The sequence below is a fragment of the Antechinus flavipes genome, chromosome 1 (genome assembly GCF_016432865.1).
Source record: "Antechinus flavipes isolate AdamAnt ecotype Samford, QLD, Australia chromosome 1, AdamAnt_v2, whole genome shotgun sequence".
Classification (NCBI taxonomy): Eukaryota; Metazoa; Chordata; class Mammalia; order Dasyuromorphia; family Dasyuridae; genus Antechinus; species Antechinus flavipes.
Window position 1 is genome coordinate 294,640,064 of NC_067398.1, and position 27,406 is coordinate 294,667,469.

Below are 27,406 nucleotides of genomic sequence, written 5' to 3' on the forward strand. Positions count from 1 at the left end.
AGGGTTTGCTTGTATTTCCACAGGTGGAGAAGGAATCAGATGGGTGCAAATGAACTGTATTCACCTTGTCCATCAGAGGGAAATGGAGCAGACCCTTGAAACAAAGGAGAAGAACCAAGAAACATCGGATGGTTTTGTTGCTGACTGTGCCCACCACTGAAAGAGCATGGCAGTTATGGTATTTGACTCATGGACATAAAAAATTGTTGGACTTCAAAACACTCCAGAATCATTGAATTCTCTGAGACATAATAAGATTGTTGTAGGACTTCAGAACCCTCAGGAATCATTGGATTCTCTGAGACATGATAAGATTGTTTTAGGACCTCAAAACCTGCAAGAATTGTTGGATTCTCTGAGACATGGTAAGATTGTTATAGGACTTCAAAGCCCTCAGGAATCATCGGATTCTCTGAGATATGATAAGACTGTTATAGGACTTGAAAACTCTCAGGAATCATTGGATTTTCTGAGAAATGATAAGACTGTTGCAGGACTTCAAAAACTTGCGGGGATCATTGAATTCCCTAACACATAAAAAGACTGGTGCAGGACTTCAAAAACTTGCAGGGATCATTGGATTCCCTGACATGTGAAGCAATGGACAATAGATTGGTTTTGGACTATCTCTTGGCTGCTGAAGAAGGCTTATGTGTGACTGTTGTTTACATACCCTCCTTCTAGGATTTCTGGAAATCTCTTATAATACCATATTGATTTATATTGTTTATTATATCATTACTTGCATATACAATTCATGTCTGTTGCACCACATTGAGCTTGTACTGACTGTAAGGAGAATCATTACTAATAGCCTGTGCGTTATTGCTATGTGCTTGTGTAATACCTCCCATGCTGATAGGTTTGTGCATACCTATTTCTAATAAGACCCTTCAGCCCTGAAACCCGTTAGCAATCCCTACTTCCCTTTGGTGCTTTTCATTTTCCTTCTTGAGATGTCAGGGAGGGCGTGATCACTTCCTTTTGGAGGCTCTTACCATCCTGAGAAGTCAGGGATGGTGTGACCACCTGTGTTTTAAAACAAAAGAAAGCGGGAGATGTAGAGGGCTGGAACTATGCATTGAGATTGGGTCTGCCCGAGCGCTTGAGGCTAACTTCTGATTGAATGATACTCTATGGGCATATGCTTGAAAAATGGTCCTTTCCACTATCCATACTGGCTCAATGATTGGTGTATAGAGGATTGTAGGAGGGACTAGGCGGTGGAATAAAGCTAGCCAGAGACACACTCTCAGCGGTAGACAAGGCAAGGTGGTTGTGGAGATTCTGTTTCCATCCTGCTCAATTCCGCGTCTGGGGACCAAGAATAAAGATTAAGAACTTTTGCTTGTCCTGACTACAGCTGATTCTGGGGTGTCCTGGGTGCTAGCATGGTCATCACATGTGGCTTCTATTTTCTCAGTAAAATAAGAAACAAGGTCCTCTGTTGAGAAAAATGGGGAAGGGAGGATAGTATGGGATGTTTGGGGAAAGAAGAAAAAGTTTGGAGCAACCTCTGTGGATAGTGAGATACAGAATCATTTAGAGATGAATAAAAGGATTACCTTGTTGAGCTAAGGACCTGGTTGAGATTAGATAACAAATTTGTCAGAGAATCTCAGTCAATTTGGTTTGCAGATGTACTTCAGCTTCTGCTGGTGGCTAATGAGCTAACAAACCAAGCAAAAAGTGGGAATAATGAAGGGCTGGAGTTGACCAGGTATGAGCCTACTATAGAATATATGGGACAATAAATAGCAGAGTAGAGGACACATAGAGAAGAACTGGTTAAGGGTAAATGTGGGAAGGGAGGAAAGTGTGGTTAGAGTGCGGCTGAAAGCTGGGCAATCAGGGATAAAGTGTTTGGAGGTGATAGTATGCAAAAGAATGGCAGGGGGGGTGGGGAAGGGAGATGGCAACCCAGGAGAAGAAAACAGGTAAAGAATGTTACTTGTAGGATTCAGTCAGGCCACTTTTTAAAAAGACTGATCATAAGGCAGGAGGAGTAGTTCTTGAGGTAGAGAGTGGTGTCAAACAGAAATGGGTGAAAAGCTGCAGTAAGAAGATAACAGTATAGATATAGCCAAGATGGGTCTATTATTATTATTATTATTTTTAGTAAATGGTATTTTTTCAATACATATAAATATAGTTTACAACATTCTTTTTTTATGTAAGATTTTGAATACAAATTCTTCTACCCTTTCTTCCCTCCCTCTTCCCCAAGATAGCAAGCAATCTGATATGGATTATACATGTACAATAATGTTAAACATATTTCCACATCAGTTATGTTGTCAAAAAAAAAAAAAGAATAAGAACAAAGGGAAAAACATGAGAAAAAATTGAAAATAGTATGCTTTGATCTGCATTCAGACTCCATAGTTCTTTCTCTGGATATGGTCAGTTGTTTTTGCTGAGAAGAGTGGAATCTACAATTGCTAGTCATCATACAATGTAGCTGTGTCTGTGTACAATGTTCTGCTGGTTCTGCTCACTTCATGCACCATCAGCTTATGAAAGTCTTTCCAGGTTTTTCGGAAATCCACTTTCTCATCATTTCTTGTTATTGGTCCTTTTTTCTCAAAGAGGACCATGACATCAGGAAAGTGAGGCCATGATATGCAAATGAACTGGATTTAAAGAAGGAAAGACTGTGCAAGGGTCACCAGCCTAACTTTCTTGAGAGCCTTCTGGGTCCAGTGGCAAGAAATAAATTCAGATGACTTGAGATGGCCCTGGATGAAGTGAGAGAATTGAAGTGAGAGTAAGGTCTTTATCTGGTCTCAGTGAGATTGAGTTCACACTCATTCAGTGATTAAGGGTAAGTAGTTATTGAGACTAAGAATGGCCTCTTTCACCTAGTCCAAAAAAAAAAAAAAAAGTGAATGAATGTATCATGCTCCATATCCTCCATCTTTTCTATAAATAAATCTGGGAGAGGAAGAACCCAAGGGTTTCTGGCCAAAACAGAAATGATGCTATTTGTATTCACTTTGACTCAATTAAGGCCCAAACAATAACAATTTGGGTCTTGGCCTGGGACCTATTGGTGGCCTGTAAGAATCAGATTGGTTTTGATTTAAGGCAGAAAGAAATCTAGGCAGTAAACCCCAAGATATCTTGGAAATGCTCAGCGATCTGAAAACAAAATTTTTTAAAGCATATGTATCATACTCTAAGTATACAGAGCCCTTCTTTCCTCTCTCCTGCTTTTCCCTTCTTCCTTTTTGTTCCTCTTTTCATCATTTCTTTGCTGAGGCAATTGAGGTTAAATGACGTGCCCAGAGTCACACTGCTAGGATGTATTAAGAGTCTGAGGTCGAATTTGAACTCAGGTCCTCCTGACTTCAGGGCCTGCACTCTATCCAATGCATCATCTAGCTGCCCCCTTTTTTCATCATTTTAAATAACATAATCATATTCCATTCCATTAATATATCACAACTTGTTCAGCTATTCTCTAATTGGCAGGCATTTCCTCAATTTCCAATTTTTTGCCACCAGAAAAAAAGCTGCTATATTTTTGCACATATGGATTTGTCCCAACCCCCACCCCTCTTTTTTTTGATCTCTTTGAGATAAAGACCTAGGTCTATGGAATTGCTGGATCAAAGGAAATGTACAGATTGACTGTCCTTAGGGCATACTTCCAAATTGCTCTCCAGAATGGTTGGATCAGTTCACAACTCCACCAATAATGCATTAGTATCCCAATTTTCCTGCATCTTCTTCAACATTTATCATTTTCCTTTTCAGTCATATTCTTTCATATTAGATGGGTTTGAGGTGATACTTTAGAGCTGTTTTAATTTGCATTTCTCTAATAAATAGTCATTTAGAGCACTTTTTATATGGTTTTGATAGCTTTAATTTCTTCATCTGAAAACTGCCTATTCATATCTTTTGGCCCTTTATCCCTTGGGGAATGACTTCTATTCTTATAAATTTGATTCAGTTCTCCATATATTTGAGAAATGAGGCTTTTATCTGAAACACTTGCTGTAAAAGTTGTTTCAAAGCTTTTTGCTTTCCTTACATTATTAGTTGCATTGGTGGGACTTATTCATAAGACAACTGAAGCAAATGAACCCTTTTTAACTAGAGACATTTTGAATCTACTTGACTGACTGACTCTCAGGTTTGGTTCCTTATTTTTAGGGATTTAGTCCTCTACCTAAGATACTTAAAATCCCATTTACCGCCATCAAATTTGCAACTGCTTCAATGAGCTGTGCTCTGTATCTTCCTTGGGATCATTCTCCAAGGTTAGCATTTAAAGAGCTTGGCATAGGACTCCAAACCTTGCTTCTCCCTCCTCCCCCCATAATATTAAGATGGAAAATTACTTCTTCTATATGATGGAAACAGGGATTTATTTAAAAAGCATTAAGAAAATATCTTTCTTAAAGACATTTGCTTAGTCCATCCCTATTCCCCTTTCTAAAAATAATAGAGTTAATATTTATGTAGTGCTGTAAGATTTGCAAAGTGCTATAGAAATATTACCTAATTTTATTCTTACAACAACCCTGGAAGATAGATGCTAGTATTAACCTAATTTTATTTTTTTTAGTAACAGCTTTTTATTTTCAAAATACATGCAAAGATGGTTTTAAAAATTCATACTTGTAAAACCTTGTGTTCCAAATTTTTCTCCCTTCCTTCCCTCCACCCTCTTCCCCTACACAGCAAGTAATCTAATATAGGTTAAAAATATGCAATTCTTCTAAATATATTTCTACATTTACCATGCTGCACAAGAAAAATCATATCAAAAGAGAAAAAAAAAGCAAGCAAACAACAAAAAATACTGTTATGATCTACATTCAATTCCCATAGTTCTCTTTCTGGATGCAGATGGCTCTGTCCATCACAAGTCTATTGGAATTAGCTTAAATCACCTCATTGTATAATTCATATTTAAAGAAGAATTCCATCCCTTTTATTCCTTAAAAGTGATCATCTAGATTTGCTCCTAGACCTCAAGTGAATGGAAATCCACAATCCTTCAGGCTAGGTTATCCATTCCTTTACTAGAACAATTACAATAGTTAGGAAGTCTTTCCTCTTCTCCAGCTGAAATCTTCCTTCACTTCAAAGATACCCTTTCTTCCTTGTCATGCCCTCAGGGGCCAAGCCCATCAAGTCCAAATCCTCTTCCATAAGGCAGGCTTCAAATACTTAAAAGACAACAGTTGGGTTTCAAACAAGTATTATATGCATTTTCCTGGCATAAGAACATTTGTACTGTGTCTGAGGTCTGTAAAAATATAATTTTTTCCAAAATTTATCTTCAATCAACAATTTGGATTTGGTGCTCAGATTCTAGTAGCATAGAAAGCTCTTATGTATAGACATGTATTAGGGTTTTTTAAAAAAGTCCCAATATGATAAGGGAGGTAGTTCCATAAAGTAGGTGTCTCTCTCCACTTTGTAAAATTCCACCTTTAGGAGGGTTGGAGGATAGGGAAGGTTCCTTTTCCCCCAAGCTGTGGCTGTAACAGATGACTCATTTTAATTCTCAATGAATCCTTACTCTTTTGAACCCAAATGACCTGCAGTTTCTGTTCCACTTTGATTCTAGAGACACGAAATAGTAATTTCAATAATGCCTTAATCTCTAATCCTTTCAATAAGTAGGGAATTGAATGCTCATCCCTCAGAAAAGAATCTACTAAACATTTTCAGGAGCAGGGAATATAATTTTATTTTATTTTATTTTTCTTAATCTTTTTTATATTTATATATTTTATTTTATTTTATAATAACTTTATATTGACAGAATCCATGACAGGGTAATTTTTTTACAACATTATCCCTTGCACTCGCTTCTGTTCCGATTTTTCCTCTCCCTTCCTCCAGCCTCTCCCCTAGATGGCAAGCAGTCCTATATATGTTAGATATGTTGCAGTATATCCTAGATACAATAGGAATATAATTTTATTATAGGGAATAGGTTCTTTCCCTTGTCAGTGTTGAAATTCTTCTTACTAACTGTGTGGGCTTAGGTAAGTCATTTCCCCTCTCTGGGTCTTAACTTTCCTCATCTATAAAATTAGGGGTTTGAACAAAATGGTCTCAAAAGTCCTTTCTTTTTCTAAATCTATGATTTTGATTTTTAAAATATATATATATATTTCTCCCTAATTACATGCTAAGACAATTTTTAAACATTTAAAAAAAGTTTTGAGTTCCAAATTCTCTTTCCCTCTTTTTTTCCACCTTCTCCCTGAGATAATAAGCAATCAGTTATAGGTTATATATGTGCAATTATACAAAACATTTCCATATTGCTCATTTTGTACAAGAAGACTGGGGTGGGGAAGCAATGAAAGAAAGAAAATGAAAAATAGCTTGTTAACCTCTGTATCCAAACAACATCAGTTCTTTCTCTGAAGGCAGTATGCTTTATTATTAGTCCTTTGAGATTGTCTTGGATCATTGTATTGCTGAGAATGTCATTCAAAATTCTTCATTATACAATATTGTTGTTATTAAGTACAATGTTCTGGTTCTATTCACATCCATCAGTTCATATGAGTCCAGGTTTTTCTGAAATCATCCTGCTTGTAATATTCCATTACATTAACATATAATAACTTCTTCAGCCATTCCCCAATTGATGGGCATTCCTTCCATTTCCAATTTTTAGCCAGCACATATAAATATTTTTGTACAAATAGGTTCTCCCCTCCTTTAAAAAAAAAATATATATATATATATATATTCTTGTGATATAGATCTAGCATTGATGTTGTTGGATCAAAGGGTATGTATGCCCTTTCGATGATTCAAATCACTCTTCAGGATGATTGGATCAGTTCACAATTCCACCAATAATGTACTAGTATTCCAGTTTTCCCAACATTCTCTTCAATGTTTTCCTTTTTTGTTGTATTAGCCAACTTGATAGCTATGAGTTCTATAATTTCTGAAGATAATGATATATACATATTTTTATCTATATAAATGAAATAATTTTCATACATAAATTTGAGAACAGAATAATTGTGTTGCAAATCTTAAAGCACTATGTTAATTGTCAGGTACTATTGTAATGGGTTGAGGCTCGAGTTGATGCACTGAGGTCCCAAGCACCTGAGGCTAAATAGTAATTGGACCATACTCTATTAATATATATGCTTGGAGAAAGAATGATCCTCCCCATAGTCAGTACAGGTTCGATGTGGTATAACAAACATGTATTGTACATGCAAGTAACGGTATAACAAACAATATAAATCAACATGGTGTTGTAAAAGATTGCCAGAAGTCCTAGAAGGAGAATATGTAAACAATAGTCACACATACACCTTCTTCAGCAGCCAAGAGATAGTCCAAAACCAATCTATTGTCCATTGCTTCATATGTCAGGGAATCCAATGATCCCCCCAAGCTTTTGAAGTCCTGCAAAAGTCTTTTTATGTGTTAGGGAATCCAATGATTCTAGCAGATTTTGAAGTCCTGTAACAGTCTTATCATTTCTCAGAAAATCCAATGATTCCTGAGGGTTTTCAAGTCCTATAACAATCTTATCATGTCTCAGAGAATCCAATGATTCCTGTTGGTTTTCAAGAAATGAAAGCTGAAGATTTTAAAGTTCTTTTAACAGTCTCATTGTCAGCCATGCTCTTTCAGTGTCAGATGTTTCTTAAATCTTCTGCTTTGTTTTGAGGTTTTTCTCTTTTTCTGTTTCTCTCTGATGGACAAGGTGAATACGGCTTGTTGGCACCCATCTGATTCCTTCTCCTCCTGTAGAGATATAAGCAAACCCTCTTTCCCAAGCAGTTAACCTATCTAATTTGGAATCATTGGATTCCTTGAGATGAAAAATTGTTGATGAGACTATTGCAGTACTTCAAAGTTTACAGGAATTATTGGATTCCTGGCACATGAACTGATGGACAATGGATTCCTTTTGGACTATTTCTAGGACTTATGGACATGTATAATTCTGTATGTTGATTCATGTTATTTGTTACATCACTAATAGCCTCTGCGTTATTGCTATGTGCTTGTGTAATACCTCCCATGCTGATGGGTTTGTGCATAATAAGACCCTTCAGCCCAGAAACCCCCTAGCAACCCCTACTTCCCTTTAGTGCTTTTCATCTCCCTTACTGAGATGTCAGGGAGGGCCTGATTATCTCCTTTTTAGTGCTTTCACCTCCTTTCCTGAGAAGTCAGGGAGGGTGTGATCATCTCCCCTTGGGGGCTCTGACCTCCCTGAGGAGTCAGGGATGGCATGACCACCTGTGTTCTAAAACAAAAGAAAGCGGGAGATGTAATGGGCTGAGGCTCCAGTTGATGCACTGAGGTCCCAAGAACGTGAGGCTAAATAGTAATTGGGCCATACCCTATTAATATATATATGCCTGGAGAAAGAATGGGAGATATTTGGAAGAAGAGAAACTGAAGCTGGCAGAGGCAAAAGATTAGCTGCAAGAGCTCTTGAGAAATAAACTTTTGGATTTTATCAGCTGGCTGTATTTGGAGTGATTATTACTTTGAACCGAAACTAAGGCTGCCTCCAGAAAACTCCCCAAGAAACCTGCTCACAGATAACCATTATATTTTAAAGAAGAAAACACCACATTTAGTTATGGCGTTTGACTCATGGACATCGAAAATTGTTGGACTTCAAAACCCTCAGGAATCATTAGATTCTCTGAGACATGATAAGATTGTTGCAGGACTTGAAAACCCTCAGGAATCATTGGATTCTCTGAGATGTAGGACTTGAAAGCCCTCAGGAATGTTTGGATTTTCTGAGGAATGATAAGACTGTTAAAGGACTTCAAAATCTGCTGGAATCATTGGATTCCCTAACACATAAAAAGACTTTTGCAGGACTTCAAAAACTTGGGGGGATCATTGGATTCCCTGACATGTGAAGCAATGGACAATAGATGGGTTTTGGACTATCTCTTGGCTGCTGAAGAAGGCGTATGTGTGACTGTTGTTTACATACCCTCCTTCTAGGACTTCTGGCAATCTTTTACAACACCATGTTGATTCACATTGTTTGTTATACTGTTACTTGTGTGTACAATTCATGTTTGTTACACCACATCGAGCCTGCACTGACTGTGGGGAGGGTCATTCTTTCTCCAAGCATATATATATATATATATTTAAATTGTATTCCTCATTTATTTTCCCCAAGCATATATATTAATAGAATATGGTCCAATTACTATTTAGCCTCCCGTGCCTGGGACCTCAGTGTCAACTCGAGCCTCAGCCCATTACAACTATTATTTTTACTCCTTGAATTTATTCATATTCTTATATGCAATGGCACCAAGTTTTTGGTTAATTTTTTTTAAAGCATCTTTTGCATTTACCTCTTCTACCGCATTCTCATTGCTCCGTCTTTATCACCTCATATCTGGAATGTTCTTGCCAGAAATTGTTAATTGCCGAGTTCTTTCTGACCTGATTTGTCCTGCATATTCAAATACTCTAGATCTATGATTTTACTGCTTCGGATATATTCTCTAAAGATCACTATCACAGCTCATCCAAGCCTCTCCATCTGTGGGAACTTAGACCACGTCCTCCCACAAATTAAATACAAGTTCCTAAAGCAGCTTTTGGAGGTCACAGGCCTTGCCCACAAAGCCATCCAATTGGCCTGCGGGCAAAGCGTCTGCGCCAATCGGCATCTGCGTAAATCCTCCCTTTAGCTTTAGAGCCGCGAGATAACACGGGGCGGAACAAGCGGCGCCCTGGGGCGTTCAAGCCGCTGAAGGGCGGGGCGGCGGACTGCGCAGGCGCGCTTGCCTAAGCCCAGCCCAGTTCAGCCCATTCTAGCCCAGACCAACCTTTCTTTTACCTCGGGCGGCCGTTGGAAAATGGCGACGGTCTCGGAACTCAAAGCAGGTAGCTGAGCAGGCACGCAGCCGAGGCAGTTCAGTCTGGGACGTATATGGAGCAGAGAGGTTGCGGACCGGCCTACGAGCTGGGCTGGGCTGGGGAGGGAATCGGGACAAAAGGAGCGGGTAGGCCAGGCCTGGGCTTCGGCTCCAAAGGCCGAGCGTGGACTGAGGAGGGTTTACCCCGTTAAAGGGTAAGCTCCTGGAAGCCAAGGGCTTGATTTACTTGGCTACTTTTTGTATCTCCAGCGCTTAGCCCAGAACTTGGTACGTAGTAGACGCTAATAAATGATGGATTAATTAATTGGCCAGTTAGCATTCATTGAACGCCTTCTCGGTTAATATTTTTCCTTCTAATTTTATATTTTGGAAAGATGGAGCCCTCCCTGCGCTGGCAATACAAAGAGGCAAAAGACACAGTTGTTGCCTAGTTTACTAGACCCTTGAGAAGGGGGAGAGGGGAAGAAGGGGCGTGGGAAGTCCGAACATTTCTCAAATCCCTAAATCACGTTCAGACTCCAACAAATCATCACAGTACTCATCTTCCCCACCCCCACCCCCAATCTTTCCTTATAATCGATTGCAGGGAATTATTCTGGGTCACTTGACTAGTGAACCTACATTTATTGCACCCTCGTCTATCTACCAGGCGTTGTTCTAAGTGACTAGATTAGTCTTTTTGACTCCGTGGTCCTGCTCTGTAGCTTTCGGACTACCTACCTACTTAAAGTATGCTTAAACTAACCCCTGAGACGTTAAGGGATTTACCCTTGGTCTTTGGGCTTTTTAATATTATTCCCCTCCTCAGCACGTCCACCGGTGTGGGGGGTTTTAGGATTGAGTAGGGATCCTGTCTGGGACATTCCAGGTGCAGAATCTTGTTGCTGCATGAGTCGACTGTAATTTCCCTTATAATAGATATTTTCAAAAAGTACAAAATCTCCCAGCTAAAATTCCACCTTCAACACGAGCAGTGGGTTACGTCATTATTCTGATTGTTTATTAGCTTATGTTGCTCAGCATATAGTGCTTATTTGTACGAGGTTGTTGTCTCCTTTAGGTTGTGAAAATCCGGAGAGGAAGGATTGTCTTTTGTCTTTATAGTCCCAGAGCTTAGTAGTGTTTGGCCTATCATTAGACTCTAAATAAATGTTTATCGACTGTTTTAAAGGTTTTTACTGCAACCTTTAGCTATTAAATATCTAATATTATAAACCGTAACTTTTTTTTTTTTTTTAAATCGTAACACTTATTTTATGCAGTCCTCACTATTAAGCTGATGAGAGATAAGTGCTCCAATGGTTCTTATTTTACTTACGGGAGAAACCTGAGGCTTAGAAAGATCTAGGGAATTGCCTTAGGTCATTTGACTAGTCACTCTGCAAACAGGAGTAAGTGACTTGACCAGGGTCACACAACTGGTACCTGTGGTTGGATTTGAATTTTGGTTGGGTAGCTAAGTGGCTGTGAATAGAGCCCAGGAGTTGAGAACCTGTCAAATCCTGTCCAATGACCGACCAAGGGTAAACTTCTTAACTTCTCTAGGGTTTAGGCAAACAAAAAGCTAGGTAGTCCAAAAGATAACAGCACTGGTAAAGAGTAGTGCTTTGTTGATAATGCTTTTCTTTGATCTGTATCCCAAGTTGTTTAATAACAGTATATGTATGTGTATATATGTGTGTGTGTGTGTGTGTGTGTGTGTGTGTGTGTGTGTGTGTGTGTGTGTGAATAATCAATGATTTCACTTGAAATTCTTGCACTAAAATGGTATATCTTCACAAGTGTTAAAGGATACACTGGGAAAAAGGGGTATACTGGGCCACTTAAGAATAAAGATCAGTGCTGAAGTTTTTAATGCCCTAGATGATCAAGGTGAAAAACCTGTTTGTCATAGTTCCTCATCTGTAAAATGAGCTGGAGAAGGAAATGGCAAACTGCTCTAGTGTCTTTGCCAAGAAAACCCCAAAAGAAGTCATAAAAAAGACTAAACAACAAAATTAATGACCAAAGATTTTGTTCACTGTCCATTTTGCCTGATGTGGCTCAACTTATATTATCATAGTAACAATACCTCACATTTTTGTATTGTTTTGTGTCTGTGTTGATATTATCCCCTGTAGTTGATGTTATGGAAACGGGGGAGGGATGCAGGAAACGGGGGAGGGATGCAGGAGACGAGGCTCTGCTTCTAAGTACTTGTGTGACCTTAGGTACTTATTCTTAAGGCTTGAGACTAGATGATGTTTATGACTCCTTCCAACGATTAGATTCCATAAATCTATAATTTGGTCTCTTTAACTAGAGTAACAATTCTCTGAAGGAATCACGTCTTGCAATTTTTTTCCAGCATGACTGGATAGCATTCTATGTAGCAAGTGAAGAAGAAATAAAATATAGCATGGGTACTCAGTAAGTACTTGTTAATTAATAATTGCACAGATTGCTAGTTTAGCAGCTCTACTTACATATACAGATAACTGATTTAGCATCATGTAGAAAAAAGGTCATTTAAAAAAGCCATTAACTTTTAATTCTCCTTCAGTAGTTACTGAACTATATGGAAATGTTAGATTGGCCAAACTTTACAGGTAAATTTTTGTTGCAAGTATTTCCTGTTGTCCCATCTTCCCCAGCCCCTCAGGTGTTTTCATTAGTTAAATAGAGACAAACACCCCCCCCCCCCAAAAAAAAAGTACCGTATAGTTTTAAAAATGTTTTATTTCTATATATCATATGAGTTATCCTTGGAAAGTAGCTAATTGAGCTTAAAACAACACTGGGAGAAATGGAGTTGGAGGTTTATGGTATCCTTAAACAATTATTTGCTAAGTATTTGTAAATGGGGAAGTAAGCTACTACTAGATCTGGAGGGTCCATGAAGATGTTTAGAAGAAGCCCCTAGACTTTGTCTGAAGCTATTATTTATTGCTTTGATGATAGTGATCTGTGTCCCCACTTGCATCTGTTACCCCAGTTGCTCAATAACAGTACATATAAGAATGATTTCACTTGAAATTCTTGTACTAAAATGTTCTTATTTATTAGTTTTAAAGGATACACTGGAAAAAAGGGGTGTACTGGGCCACTTAAGAGCAAAGATCAGAGCTGAAGTTTTTAATGCCCTAGATGATCAAGGTGAAAAACCTCCACCCCTATCTCATGAAAACCTCCTAATTAATGAATTAATTCGGGAGTATTTGGAATTCAACAAATATAAGTATTCAGCATCTGTCCTTACAGCTGGTAAGTGTGGATTGTTTATTAAATGATTCATCATTCTTTTCTCCAGTCTTTTGAAAGTTACTTAGTTTGATAATCCAGTTTTATTACAAAAAAAGATACTTGAGACTTGAAATAGTCTATTGCTCTCTTTCCAAAGCCTAGCCAAAATCTCATAACTTTTATCAGATTGCTAGAAAACAACTTGATAAATGAAGTACTTTTCTTTTAGCATTCTTTTAAAAACTGAGTTCCAGATTCTCTCCTTTCACCTCTGAGAAGGCAAGCAGTTTGATATAAATTATACATGTGAAATCATGTAAAACATTTCCAAATTAGCCACATTGCTTCACCTCCCCAACTGTAAAACATAAACTGAGTGCAAACATACTTTTCCTACTTTATCAATTCTCTCTCTGGAGATGGATAGAAATTTTTTCATCATGAGTCCTATGAAATTGTCTTGGATCATTATACTGGTCAAGAGTAGTCAAGTCTTTCAGAGTTGATCATCATTCCAACATTGTTGTATTGTCTATACACAATAAATCAGATTCTTGTTTTTTAATCCCTGGAGAAGTTTTGTTCTTGTGATAATTAGGTAATATAATTCTTGAAATATAAAACTTTAAAGAAAAAACATTATTAGAATATACTCAACATTAATTTTTAAAGCTACAGATCCTTCAAAGCTAGAGAATTCTCTTAATTTTTTCAACCAAAATCCAGTCTGGCTAAGTTTAAATTCTCAAAGACCAAGTCTGAAATGGATTGTAAATATTATAATTGGAAGAAATAATTTGCATTAAAAATTATAGATAATTTAAATATAGTACAAATCATTAAAAAATTTTGGGTGTATAATTTAAAATTTGGCCCAAGCCTCTATCTCTACTGAAATTTTTCCATTAATACTCTAATTTACTGACATATATGTGGAAATAAGATTTCCAAAGCTCTGCAAAGTAGAATAGCATGTCCATCTTTGTATTTGAGAAATCAGAGTGAAACAGAAATTTTAATTAGAAAAAACCTAGCACAGAATGTTATCATTTTTAAGGGAAAGAGGATGCACACACTTACATATTCTGTGATTATTTGTGTGTATACAAGAGATCAGATTACCATTATCGTTTATTAGCTTTTAACATTTGCTGAACATTCACTTCCATCTAAGTGAGGGAATAAATTGAAGAAACTAAAGAATTAAAGGAGCTTAATGAGCTTGAAGAACAAGTAGGAAGGCAATAGGTAGAGAGTCAGGAAGATCTGAGTTCCATTGTGACCTCATATACTCATAACTGTGTGACGGGTCACTTAACCCTATTTGCCTTAGTTTCTTCATCTGTAAAATGATCTGGAAAAGGAAATGACAAACCACTCCCTATCTTTGCCTAAAATACTCCACATGGGAGGAGTCAGACATAACAGTAACAACAACTAGCCTGAAGTTAAATAAATTGGATGTGGTGACTATATTTTATGATTCAAGGCCATTTATCATTTTAAAAATAGTACTCTTCGAAAATATAAGGATATGTACTTATTGGGATGGGAGAAAGACTTTGTCAGTCTTCATACTGTTCCTTAAAGAATAATTAGTCTCACTGATAGCGTGGACTTTAATGCTACTTTTTCTACTTATCCTGTGTTGAAGAAAGCATTAGCTGTTTTACCACTCTCCATTCTTGGAAATTTTGTCTATCTGGTGTTGATGAGTTTTTCCCTTATAATTAACGTAAGGGAAAATACAACCTGTAGTAATGTTGGTGAAGTTGTATAATCTTAAAATTTAGCCATGTTTTTTAATGTGTCTTTTAAAAATATTTTTGGAAGTAAATTAGTATCTAGATCTGATTTCTGATCTCTTCTATTGATCATCCTCTTAGAAAATAGACTGTTCGGTTAATTACAATTTATAGGATGTTTACTTACATGACTTATAAAACATAAAAAATGCAACTCTTTACAGGATTTTAGTTGTGTTTTATGGTATCTGAGGATTTCATAAGGTTTTACTTTTTCAGAATCTGGTCAACCAGTAACGCCATTGGACAGACAATTTCTCATTAAGGAGTTAAATATATATGAAGACTCGAATGCAAAAACAGTGTAAGATGTTTTTATTTGTTTATTTTTTTATTTTCTTCACATCTGTATAGGCAAGCAGTTTCTTATTTTGTATTTCAGCTAACAGTAGAAAATAGTTTGTAAATCAGTTTGTAAAATAAATAATTTTGGGCTCTTACAGCAGATTTTCTTGAAAGGCAAATTGCAAAGCCAAATATTTTTTGCAAATGCTTTTTGAGGCCTGCTCCAGTAAACGCTAGCTGAAATTCTTGTGACCATTTGGTGGTTGCCTGGAAAAAAGCTCTTTGAGTTCAGAGACATTATCTTACTATTTACATCCCTAGAGTAGATACCTAGAACAGTTTCTTGCATATGATAGGCATAAAGTAAATATTTATAGTTGAATGAATGAAGAAAAGAGGTTTGGGAAAACAATGTGAAACAAATTATCAAATGTTTCTATTTGTTTTCTTGTCCAAAAATAACCTTTTGGTTAAGTCTTGTTCGTTCATAAGTTTTCAAGGGATTTTCTTAGCCTCTCTTCAAATAATTTTTGTGCCAAGTAAATGAAGACCTAGAGTTCAGTACCATTTAATTGTTTCATGACAAATGGCATAATACCATGTTATTATACCTTCATTGCTTCGTTGTAGATACTGACTTATCTCAGGTACAGTGCTATATCTATTTTGTTGCTTCTTAAAAAAACTTTATTTTTATTTTAATTGTTTTATGTTGTGTGGAATTTTCTAAGCTATAATTTTTAGGATTACAATATAATTTAAATAAGTGTTGTATTTATTTTTTACAATTTAAACCTAGAGTTATTTTAAAAATTAAAACTGATTACTGGATATGATATCTGAGATAATAGTTCAAGAAATTATTTAGGAGGTTATGTTTAATAAAAGACGAGCTTTAAATGCTCTTTTTCTGATCTGTTAATACATTGATGTCTAACTTGAGTATGTAGCATGTACATTTCTAGTTTTACCAACTTCTTTTGTGTGTATAACATATTGAAGATACATTAAAAGAGGCTTGTTTTATTTAATATCAAACAGATAATAGTATCGTGAAAATTTATCAGCTTAAATTAGCAGCAAATAGCTAAAAAGTAGAAATTTGTGAGCAAATTTAGAGCAAAAACAAGCAAATAAAATTTTCCTTGAATCCATAATTTTAAAGTTGAATGCCTTTTTAGTATATTAAGTTAAGCAAAAGGATAACATTTTCAGACTTATGTGAAGGAAAGTTTGAGATAACTTTTAAAAATTTCTCCAAACTAGCAGTTAGCATAAAATCATTTTCCTTTTGAGTTAGTTGATTTAGAAAGCAATCTGCTATAGGAATTCCTTAACCTTTTGTGTAATAGATGTTTTCTAGCTTCTTGTATTGTGGTTTGCAGCCCCATATAGGGTCTCATAAATACATGTGGGAGTCATGAAATTATGACAATATCAGTAAATGTTTGATTTATATATTTATCCTTATAAATATATACTTGGAGTCACATAAAAATTTTCTTGGGCAAAAAGGGATCATGAGTGAAAAAAAGTTTAAGAAGCCCTGATCTAGTCAATCCATTCTTTTTACAGATGAAAGAATGGACTTTCTTAAGGTCAAATAGGTAGTAAGAAGCAAAGCTAGGATTCAGTCTAAGTCCACCAGATCCAGTTGTTCATGTGATTGTTAGCTTTCTCTTGTCAGGCCTTGTTCAGATCATGAAAACCCTCTACAGCTGGGGCATAGAATTCAAAAAGAAACTAAACCACATATAAGGATCCCTTCAAGTCCTTATTAAGTCCATATTGACTTAATTTTTAAATGTGATTTTTTTTGTTTTATTATATTTTTGTTTAGTTAAATTTACATTTTAATCTGGTTACATTTTAATTTTATTTTAATCTGGTTTGGGCCATTGTAGAGATTGTTTTTGTTGTTTTTTGCTGAGGCAGTTAGGGTTAAATGACTTGCTCAAGGTCATACAGCTAGGAAATGTTAAGTGCCTTAGGTTAGATTTGAACTCCGGTCCTCCTGACTTCAGGGCTGGTGCTCTTATCCACTGTGCCACCGAGGTACCTCTATCCTAGGGATTGTTATGGGCTGCATACATTATCCTGCAACATATCCTTAACAAGTGGTCCTTCAAACCTTTGCTTGAAGATCTTTACTGATATTACTAATACTTTATTTGATAATAGCGTTTTCTTGTAATTTTAGTTAGCCCTAATTGTCAGGAAAAGCTTTTTCCCCTCTTAGTATTTATCTTTAATAGACATTACTCTATGAATTATGTTGGGAGAGAAAAATCAAACAAAAGGGAAAAAGCATCGGAGAGATAAAAAAAACCAGAAAAAAGAAGTAAATACAATATGTGTTGATTTACATTCAGTCTCATAAGTTCTTTTTCTGGGTGCAGTTGGCATTTTCTACCCAGAGTTTATTGGGATTACTTTGGAAGGAAAAGTTTTTCTTATATGAGCTAAAATCTCCCTGTTACATATCCATTTAGTCCTTGCTCTGCACTTTGAGGCCAAGCAAGATAAGTCTCATCCTTCTTCCACTAATGTTTCAGCTAATTGAAGATATTTATCATATTTTTGGCAAGCTTTCTTTCCCAGACTAAACATTCTTAGATCTGTCCTATATATGGCATTGTTCTAACTCCCTTCATCATCATGGTTGCCCTCCTTTAAATATTTCTGTTTGTCAGTGTTCTTTTAAAATATGGCACCCCAAGTTAGACACAGTCCCAAAGTGATTTTCCTTGCTTTGAACATTTCACTAATGTAATAAAATTAAAATTGCATTGGCTTATCACACTGTGGATTCATTTTTCCCACTTAAATTTTTCTTGTTATTTTTACCCCATTATTGCAATCTCTCGTGTTTTTGGGATACTCTCAAACAGCAAAGTTTGTACTTGATCTTTTAAAGAGAATCTTAAAAAATTTTTTTTCTCAATAGTATTTTATTTTTTTTAATTACATGTAATTGTAGTGTTTTTCAACATTCATTTATGTTACATTTTAAGTTCCAGATTTTTTCTCTCTTCTTCTTTTACTTCCCCTCTCCCTAAGACAGCAAGCAACTTGATATAGGTTATACATGTACAGTCATTTAAAATATATTTCCATATTAGTCATGTTGTGAAAGAAAAATCAGAACAAATGGGAAAAACCATGAAAAAGAAAAGCAAACCAAAAAAAAAAGTGAAAATAGTATGCTTCAATGTGCATTCAGTCTCTTTAGTTCTCTGAATCCCAGATGCAGATGGCATTCCCTCATTGCTGAGAAAAGCTAAATCGTAGTTGATCATCACATAATCGTACTGTTATTGTTATCTTTGTTCTGCTCACTTCACTCAGCATGAGTTCATCAAAGTCGTTGTCCAGACTTTTCTGAAATCGGCCTACTCCTCATTTTTTATGTATACCACAACTTATTCAGCCATTTCCCAATTGATGGGCATCCACTCAATTTCCAATTCCTTGTTACCATAAAAAGAACTAGAGTTAATAGAGAAGTATTAGCGTTTAAGAAGGGGAGAAACAGCCAGACCTGTGCCTTAGGAATATGACTTTGGCAGGTATGTGGAGTAAGAAGTGGAAAGGGCAGAATTTGAGGTGGGGACACCAATTATGAAGCTATTTCAATAGTCTTAGCTAGAGGTCTCAAGTGTTTGAAATAAAATGGTGGCTATGTTAATAGACAGAAGGAGGTACACATGAGAATGATATTTGGAGGTAAAATTGACAAGATTGGGCAAATAAATGCTTGTATGTCTAAGGTGGGGAAAAGTAAGGAGTTGAAGATCAGTCCAGAGTTGTAAACTTGGACTCTTGGAGATATCTTATACCCTTGACTATTTTGGAACAAGTGGTTGGGGTTTGGAAGGAGTTATGGGAAGATGGACATTTCAAATGTCCAAAACAGAACTCATTATCTTTGATAATGAGTTCTGTTTTGGATATTTGAAATGCCTACAGGATATATTTTTCTGAATGTCCAGAGGCAGTTGGTAATACAAAATTGGAATTTTAAGATAGAGATGAGAACTAGATACATAGATCTAGGAGTCATTAAGTAGAGATAATAAGCTCATAGAAACTGATAAGCTCACAAGAAAGAATATAAAAGTGTGTAGGATAAAGCTTTGGTGTATTCTCAAAATTAAGGGGCATGTTGCAGATGATGACACCAAGAAGAAAAGTCATACAGGAAGGAAAAAGAAGAAAGGACAGTGTCATAAGAATCCAGAAAGAAGAATAGTAGCCTGGAAAAGAGGATCAGAGGCATGGGTTCAAGTCCTGATTTTTATCTTAAGATATATGACCTTGACTTGGTCACTCACCCCCAGTACTTGTTTCCTTCTCTTTGCCATGAATTTAGGTGGTCTTCTGAGGTCTCTTAAAGCTTTTGCATTTGTATTCATTGATGACATTTTCTTTTCTTTTCTTTTCTTTTTTTATAGCTTTTTATTGACAGAACATATCATATGCATGGGTAATTTTTCAATATTGACCCTTGCAAACACTTCTGTTCCAACTTTTCCCTTCCTTTCCTCCACCCTCTCCCCTAGGTGGCAGACAAAGTGACATATTTTCTAAGTATGAAGGTGTACAGTAAAATTAAATTAACTTATTTGGATTTAAAAGAAATATTAGCAGTTGGTATTTGTGTCAGAAAATGTTTTGTAAGATTTTTGCATTTTTTTTCCTACACAAATTACCTTTTTTCTTCTCATTTTAATACTTTTATATGCTGCTTTTATTTTCTCTCTACAATAGGCCTCTTTTATATGGAATTATTTCTTATTTCTTACATGCGAATAAAGATGGCATCCAAACCACTTTCATGAAAGGATCTTCACTTCAGCTTCCAAGGTGAAATCTGGGCAGGCAGCCCAGTTCAAAAAACAAAACAAAACCATGAAATGTGTGTAAGTTTTTTAAAAATATGTTTTTTAACTGTAATTGAATGTTAATTTCTCTTAATGTTACATTATTTTTTTTTCTTGGAATATTTCATTGTGGATATAACTTTATTTAATTTTGTATCAAATATTGCTTCACTGTGGTTGAACTTATATCTCCTACCCCCAAAACGCTATTTGAGGAAATCATCCCAGAGAGAAAATGACCATGAACAAAATTCTGAGATTCAAGTTTTTTCCTTCCCAGAAATAAGATTCTGATGAAAGTTTTGTTGCAGGCTGAATTCTAGTATTACTTCAAAGAATCACAAAATTTTCAAATTGAAAAGTATCTCTGTAGCCATATAACCCCAAAAGAAATTTCTTGCAGCTTTGACAAGGGGTATTCAGCTTCTGCTTGAAAATACCCAAATGTGAAATAGGAGGATACAGAGAAAGGTGAGTAATTTCCTTCCTCTCAGGACAACCCATTCTACTCATGGATGATATTTTATTAATCAAGCCTAAATTTGTCTCTATGATTCCCACTAATCATGGTCTGTCCTCCAGTGCTATACAGAGCAAGTCAAATTGCTCTTTTCTGTGACAGTTTTTCAGTTCCTTGAAAACAGCTATCAGGTCTCTTCTCTTCGGATTAAACAGCCTTCTTTTTCTTGCTCCTTATATGACACAGACTTACAACCCTTTACTGTTGTGGTTTACTTTCCTTAGATTTCCTTCAAGATAACTTATCACTGCCATCTCTAAATATGCCAAATCTATTTTATTGGAGCAGAGCACAGTAGCACTATCCCTTCTTTATTCTTGGAAGCTAAATCTCTCTTCATATGGCCCAAGCTTGCATTAGCTTTTTTAGCTGCTGTATTTGTCATATTGAACAGGTTTGGAAAAAAAGTATATCTTATAGAAGAATTTTTCAATTTTAAAAGCAGGTTGAATTATACAAATCTCTTTATATTACTTGTTGACATCTTAAATTCCCAATTTCTGGAGCTATTTATTATTTTACAGATACTTCATGCCAACTTAACAAATCTAACTAAATAAAAGGTATACAAGGACTAAACTTAGGTTTTCTTTCCTTTGGGGTGGGGTTGAGGGGAGAAAGATTCTTTAGAATTCCTCTGAAGCCCCCAAATTGTTTTTTGTTTTTTTAAGGCAAGCTGCTATTTAACTATTCTTCCCCATGCTGTACTTGAGTTATTTCTATTTATCCTATTGAATTTCATCTTAATAGATTTGGATCCAGTATTCTAATAGTTTTTTTTTTTTTTTTTTGGGGGGGGGGTCCTGGTTGTCATCCATTGTCATCTGGCTATCCTTCCTAATTTTGTCTCATCTGCAAATTTGATCAGCATGCCATTTATGCCTTTATTCAAGATTTTATAGTGCCAAGCATCAATCTTTGGAAAACTCCACTGGAGTCCTCCTGCCAAATTGACATTAAGTGTAAATATATAGCTCACTTCTCTCCATCTGTTAAAAAATTTATGAAATCCTTAATCAAATGTTTTGTTTAAATCTAATTAAAATTATACAAAACTTTCTGATCTACTTCATTTTTTATTTTAAATTTTTCAGCTATAAACAGAAAAGAAAATTGGTCTGACATGGCTTATTGAAAGCATGTTTATTGGCTTTTTTTTATAATGAAACTTTCCTTTTTTTTGAGTGTTCATTTAGCTGCCTCTTTAATCCATTAAAGAATTTTCTTGGGAATTAATAAGAAGTAGCTTTTTAGCATTAATTGTTCTCTCCCGCCATATAAAAATAAAGAAAGAAGATGCTAAATTAAATATATATGGGTAAACCACTCTTTCTAGGGGATAGGATGTAAATCCCCTGCATATATAGGATACCCTACCTATCCTACAAGGGGATGGGTTTCAGCAGATCTAATTGAATATACAGCATTTATTTATAACTGTTCCCATTTCATTCCAAAGTTTTCCCTTTTTCAATGATCTTTTAATTTTTATAACTAGGAGAAGGACCTTAATTACATGTCTGTCTTTTTTTTTTTTTTTTTAATACCATGAAACTTCTGATTATATCCAATTAAGGAAAGCTGCTCAATTCCCTTTTTTAAAAATATTTTTTTTTTTTTATTTTTTTTTCCCTCCCTCCACCCCCCCCCCCCAAGATGGCAAGCAGTCCTATATATATTAAATATGTTGCAGTATATCCTAGATACAATACATATTTTCAGAACTGAACAGTTCTCCTGTTGCACAGGGAGAATTGGATTCAGAAGATAAAAATAACTCGGGAAGAAAATCAAAAATGCAAATAGTCCACATTCATTTCCCAGTGTTCCTTCTTTGGGTGTAGCTGTTTCTGTCCATCATTTATCCATTGAAACTCAGTTAGGTTTCTTTGTCATAGAAATCCACTTCCATCAGAATATATCCTCATACAATATCGTTGTCGAAGTGTATAATGATCTCCTGGTTCTGCTCATCTCACTTAGCATCAGTCCATGTAGGTCTCTCCAAGCCTCTCTGTATTCATCCTGCTGGTCATTCCTTACAGAGCAATAATATTCCATAACATTCATATACCACAATTTACCCAGCCATTCTCCAATTGATGGGCATCCATTCATTTTCCAGTTTCTAGCCACTACAAACAGGGCTGCTACAAACATTTTGGCACATACAGGTCCCTTTCCCTTTTTTAGTATCTCTTTGGGGTATAAGCCCAATCAATTCCCTTTTAAATGTTAAGATGTTATGCCCTTAAATTGAGACTAGGGTGCCAGAAGAAAATTGATTCCATGATTAGAACAAATGTTGAATTTCATAGTCCCACCTAGGTTTCACTTACTGTTTATATATTATCATTTTAAGTTTTCATAAATTAAAATTCACTTGCTGGTGTTATTAATATTTACATCAATAATGATAATTCCTATTTAAATATGACAGTAAAATGGAACCACCTTAATTTGGGGATTTCTGGATTACAAGTTATTATTTTAATGAAGATTGTAGTGAGTTTTTGTGATTATTTGGTCATCAATACTTTTCAGAAAGTTTTTCTGATATTAAGGATATCTGTAAACATCCTTAATATTGTTGCTATTAGTTATAATTAATATTAGGATATATTTTGTTAATTAGGTAAATCATGAAGAGATTTGGATTTAGTACACTATTAAATTCATTACTGATTTATGAAGAAAGAACATCATAGGATTTAGAAATAGGGACTTTGGGATATTTTATTTTCTATATAAGGATTTTTGAAAATTGCAGGGTTTATGTAACTTATCTACTATCATATAGAAAGCAGAATCAAGATTTGAACTCAAATCCTCTGACTCTAAATCTTTTGTTTTTTCTAATATCCTCATTGACCTCTACTTTTACTGATTAAGCATTTGAAGGCTCATGTATCACAGAACACTGATTATGATCCTTTCTTCCAAATTATAGAATCAGAGAATAAAGTATAATTCAAAATATATTTTGCCTGGTCATCAGCCATGCTTCTTAAATTAGCTATGACCTTTTTATACAAATATTTGAAAGTATGTGTTTTTCTTCCCTCACCTGTCCCTTCCAAAAGCATAATTTCCCAACAGAACTTTGTTGTACATTTATTTTGTTTCTGAAAGATTTATACATCTAATTTAATAGATTGAATTGAAAAATGAATGAACTGTTACTAATATAAATTATAACATCATGGCCCCTATGCAACCTCTCCTTTTGGAACTTTCTATATCCTTCTCAAAAAAGAAAATTGATTTCAGGTTTCAAAATACCTTATGGAACTCATTAGCAGGACTGGACTTATAAACTTGTAGCTAACATACTGTATGGAAGATACACTAGGTTGTAAGCAAAGAGATTTAGATTGTGGAACTACTAGCTCACTTTTTCTGGAGAGGAAGACAGGTATGTGTTTGTAGTCCTGGGTGAGCCCTACTGTAAAACAATGGAATTGAACCAGATTATCTCTTAAAAGAGACATTTGAGCTTTATGGGGTTGCTTTTAATTCAATTTGGAAACTTAAGGAATCCTGCTTCTCCCTTCTCCACCTTGAAGACAAAAAACCTGTTTATTCCTTACATATCTTTTATTTCTACAGTTAGATTTTGTTAGTTGTTATGAAATATTTGTAAGATAACTCCAGGAGTTGGGAATTTAAGATATCAGCAAGTAATATAAAGGGACTTGTACAATTGAACTTGCTTTTAAAATTCCTTTATGATAAATTATGCCCCTTTTTGTAAGTCTATTCTATGTTTATATATATTTCTGTTAATTTTTCTCAATTCTACCAAAAATGAACACTTCATATTTGTCTTTATTTTTTCTATTATTCAAAATTCATTGCATTCTAAGATGCTTTTTAGTAAAATTATGTTTACTTATTAATTGCCTTTGAAAGAACATTATTAAATATTAACTTCTTTTAATCCTCAACATTTTACCACTATTACAATATTCACATTTTATATTTGTCATAAGAGAAAATAATCAGTAGTGAATAAAATACTTATTTTTGGTATGAGTTCTCTCTTTTTTTTAATTTTTAGAGTATAGTTGTCAAGTATTATGTATTTCCAGAAAACTTAATATTTTTTACACATTTTACTATAACTTTTGGGAATTCTCAGTAACATTTTTTGGGATAATAGTATGAGAATTATCAGGTAAATTATCTTTCTACCTACCACAAGAGGGTGCTATGGAAGAAAATTTTATACAGAAAATCTTTTTCAATGAGAAACTGGCAGCAGAGAATACTGAATAAAAATGTTATCGCATAAAATTTGTGACATTTCTCTTTATTTAATAGAATGCAAAGTGACTTCAGTTCTCTCAATATAGATTTACTTCCCAAGTATAGTCTTGTGTATACCTATATACTTAAGTATATAGATAAAAGACTGTACCTTAAGATGAGTAGTTTAAAATTGTAATACAACTCTTTACTAGTATATGGAAAATTGTGGCAAGATGTCATTACCAATGGAAAGAACTTTTTGGGTCAAACTATACAAAGTTCTTATTAAAAAGGTCTGTGATTTCATTAGATACTCATTTTGCAGATACTATTTCTTCTTGCCCTTCATTGATCATTTCATGATTTGTTGCAGCCACAGAAATATATTCTAGTACCCATTCTTCTAATATACATCTCTGAATTTAATCAAACTGATCCTTGAGCCCAGACCCTTTTTAATTTAACAATATATATCAGAGTTAGTGATCCAGTTGCCTAGTCTTCAAAAATCCAGGGTCACTCACCTCTATATTGTGAGGTGATATCAAGAGAAAACATAGTGGAAGAAAAAATTAATCATAAAATAGAAAAAGAAATAGTAAAATTCAGTTAAAACTGACTTGTCAATTTTGATTCTGTTTACATATTAATTTTGTATGTGTTTTAAGTTTCAGATAATCATTTAGAAAAATGGTGGATAATGGGCATTAATACAGAAGATCATCATGTTTCTCATGCTATGAAGAAATTATAGCTTTCATTTGGTGCAAATATACATCTTTTAATTTTCATATGTATATATTAAATTGCTATTTATTATTATAATGTAACATTATATAAGTAATATGTACATTTTGTAGAAATGTAATTTTAAAAACATTTAGCATTTCATGTTCTACATTTGTGAATAAAGGTTATCTTAGTCATCTAGCTTATTGAATTTGATTTGAGGAAGATAAGTATTTTGCTTTTAGGCAACATTTTAGGAAACTCCAAGTAGAAAATGAAAATTGCTCCAGTTAGGATGAAACTCCGCTCTTGCCTTCCCATGCCCTATTGGAAACATAGTTGGAACATAGCTGTGTTTTTCCAGTACACTTAATTCACTATAGTTCCTCTTCCAATTAAAATTATGTACCCTAGAAAAAGTACTTTGGAATACTTACACTTACATATAAATACATAGGGAACAGAATTAAAGGCAAAGGTAATAATAGTAAAATCAAAAAAACTATAGTTAATCAGTAATTTCTGAAATGTAAAGAAGTTGTTTTTTTCAACTTTCAACAGTTAAAAGGTTTTTTAAATTGACTTAGAATACGAATTTTTATTGTTCATCAGTCTCTTTCCTTAGAAAAGTTCATTCTTTTGTTGGAAGGTTAATTTAGAAGTTGGACAAAGAACTGGTTCTTTAATTTTTCATTAAGTAAAACATAAGGACCATTTTGTAATATGGACATGTGAAATTATATAGGCATGCAGGGACAGGATTAAAATACTAAGATGTGTTTAAAACTAGTTTTTTTTTTTTTTTTTTTTTTTTTTTTACGTAGTCCTTAATTGTATAGTTAAAGGATGAAATATCAAAGTGCCTATCCCATAGTCACATCTAGAAGTCTTCATTTGGCACAATTGGAAGCATTATACAATTTTCTCACAAATTTTCTCTTTTAAAATTTGCTTTTTCTAACATTCATTAAGTTAGTACCATGTTTAATGTCAAATTAATATTTTTCCAGTGGCTGTGGAATATATCCGATTGCTACAAAGTATGGTGCCTGACTAGCAGAAGTTATGTACAGTGTAATAAAAGTAAAATTTTGAAATATCTCTTTGCTGTAGAGAAATTTTAACCTAATGGGAAATCTTTGGATTTTTTTTTTTTTGTTGTTGTTGTTAAGGGCTTAATTCATTCAAACAAGACTCCTTCCAGTTGAAAATGCTTTACACTGATTTTATGTTTGATGATAATTGGTAATGTTTAGTATTTGGAGCTTAACAGATATATTAAAACAATTTTTTAAAGTGCTACTTTAGCCATAATCTTATAAATCATCAGATTTTAAGTATATCACTCTACTGTACAATTAAGAACTTAAGTATGAATGATTGAATAAAACCATATTAAGATACAAGAGAAATAGTTACTATTTTAAAATGAAATGTGAATTATGTAATTACAATTGTGTTCTGTTGTATTGTATGTGGGAGTATAAATGTCTGGATTCTTCCCAGAAGACTAACATCAAGCTTCAACGATGTTGCAGTGAATTTACCTCAGGAATTGCAATCATGTAGGAGTAGATTCAGTCAAAATTAAGTACTGTAATTTTGCATGTCAAAATGGAGGCTAAATAGAAGTATGCCACATAGAGACCCTAATGCTTTCAGATGCAAATGTTTGTAACAATTTTTATACTAAGATGAATTTGATAATAGAAGTGTATCTTTCAATAAATAAGGTTAAAATACTTTTTGTAATCTTTGTGTAGCCTTTGTTGAAAAGGACTTTTGTGTTATTGTTCTGGCATCAAGTCACTATTTCAGAATAACTGTAAA

The 27,406-nt window shown here is 34.6% G+C and overlaps 1 protein-coding gene across 5 annotated transcripts; it reads left to right on the forward strand.

The window, feature by feature from the left end:
- The first annotated feature begins 9,796 nt into the window (after positions 1–9,796).
- CEP20 (centrosomal protein 20) lies at positions 9,797–27,318 on the forward strand. 5 transcript variants are annotated; one of them, XR_007947772.1, is made up of 5 exons: positions 9,797–9,888; positions 12,927–13,124; positions 15,128–15,212; positions 19,964–20,115; positions 25,516–25,613. XR_007947772.1 is itself a non-coding variant. In XM_051962661.1 (5 exons), the coding sequence occupies exons 1-5, from the start codon at positions 9,861–9,863 to the stop codon at positions 25,599–25,601; spliced, it is 498 nt and encodes a 165-aa protein (XP_051818621.1). In that variant the 5' UTR covers positions 9,797–9,860; the 3' UTR covers positions 25,602–27,318. The 5 variants fall into 5 exon arrangements, 4 of the variants coding, with proteins under 4 accessions (XP_051818621.1, XP_051818644.1, XP_051818631.1 ...); XM_051962661.1 differs by having other exon boundaries at positions 20,011–20,111; positions 25,516–27,318; XM_051962684.1 differs by having other exon boundaries at positions 19,964–20,111; positions 25,516–25,614.
- Positions 27,319–27,406: the final 88 nt, after the last annotated feature.

What these genes read in the sequence shown, in the direction of transcription:
- CEP20 (XM_051962661.1), top strand. Translation starts at nt 9,861, where the DNA reads ATGGCGACGGTCTCGGAACTCAAAGCAG. An exon ending in AGCATCTGTCCTTACAGCTG is followed by an intron (nt 13,125 to 15,127) that starts GTAAGTGTGGAT and finishes TTACTTTTTCAG; the next exon opens with AATCTGGTCAACCAGTAACG. An exon ending in ACAAAACAAAACCATGAAAT is followed by an intron (nt 20,112 to 25,515) that starts GTGTGTAAGTTT and finishes ATGTGTTTTAAG; the next exon opens with TTTCAGATAATCATTTAGAA.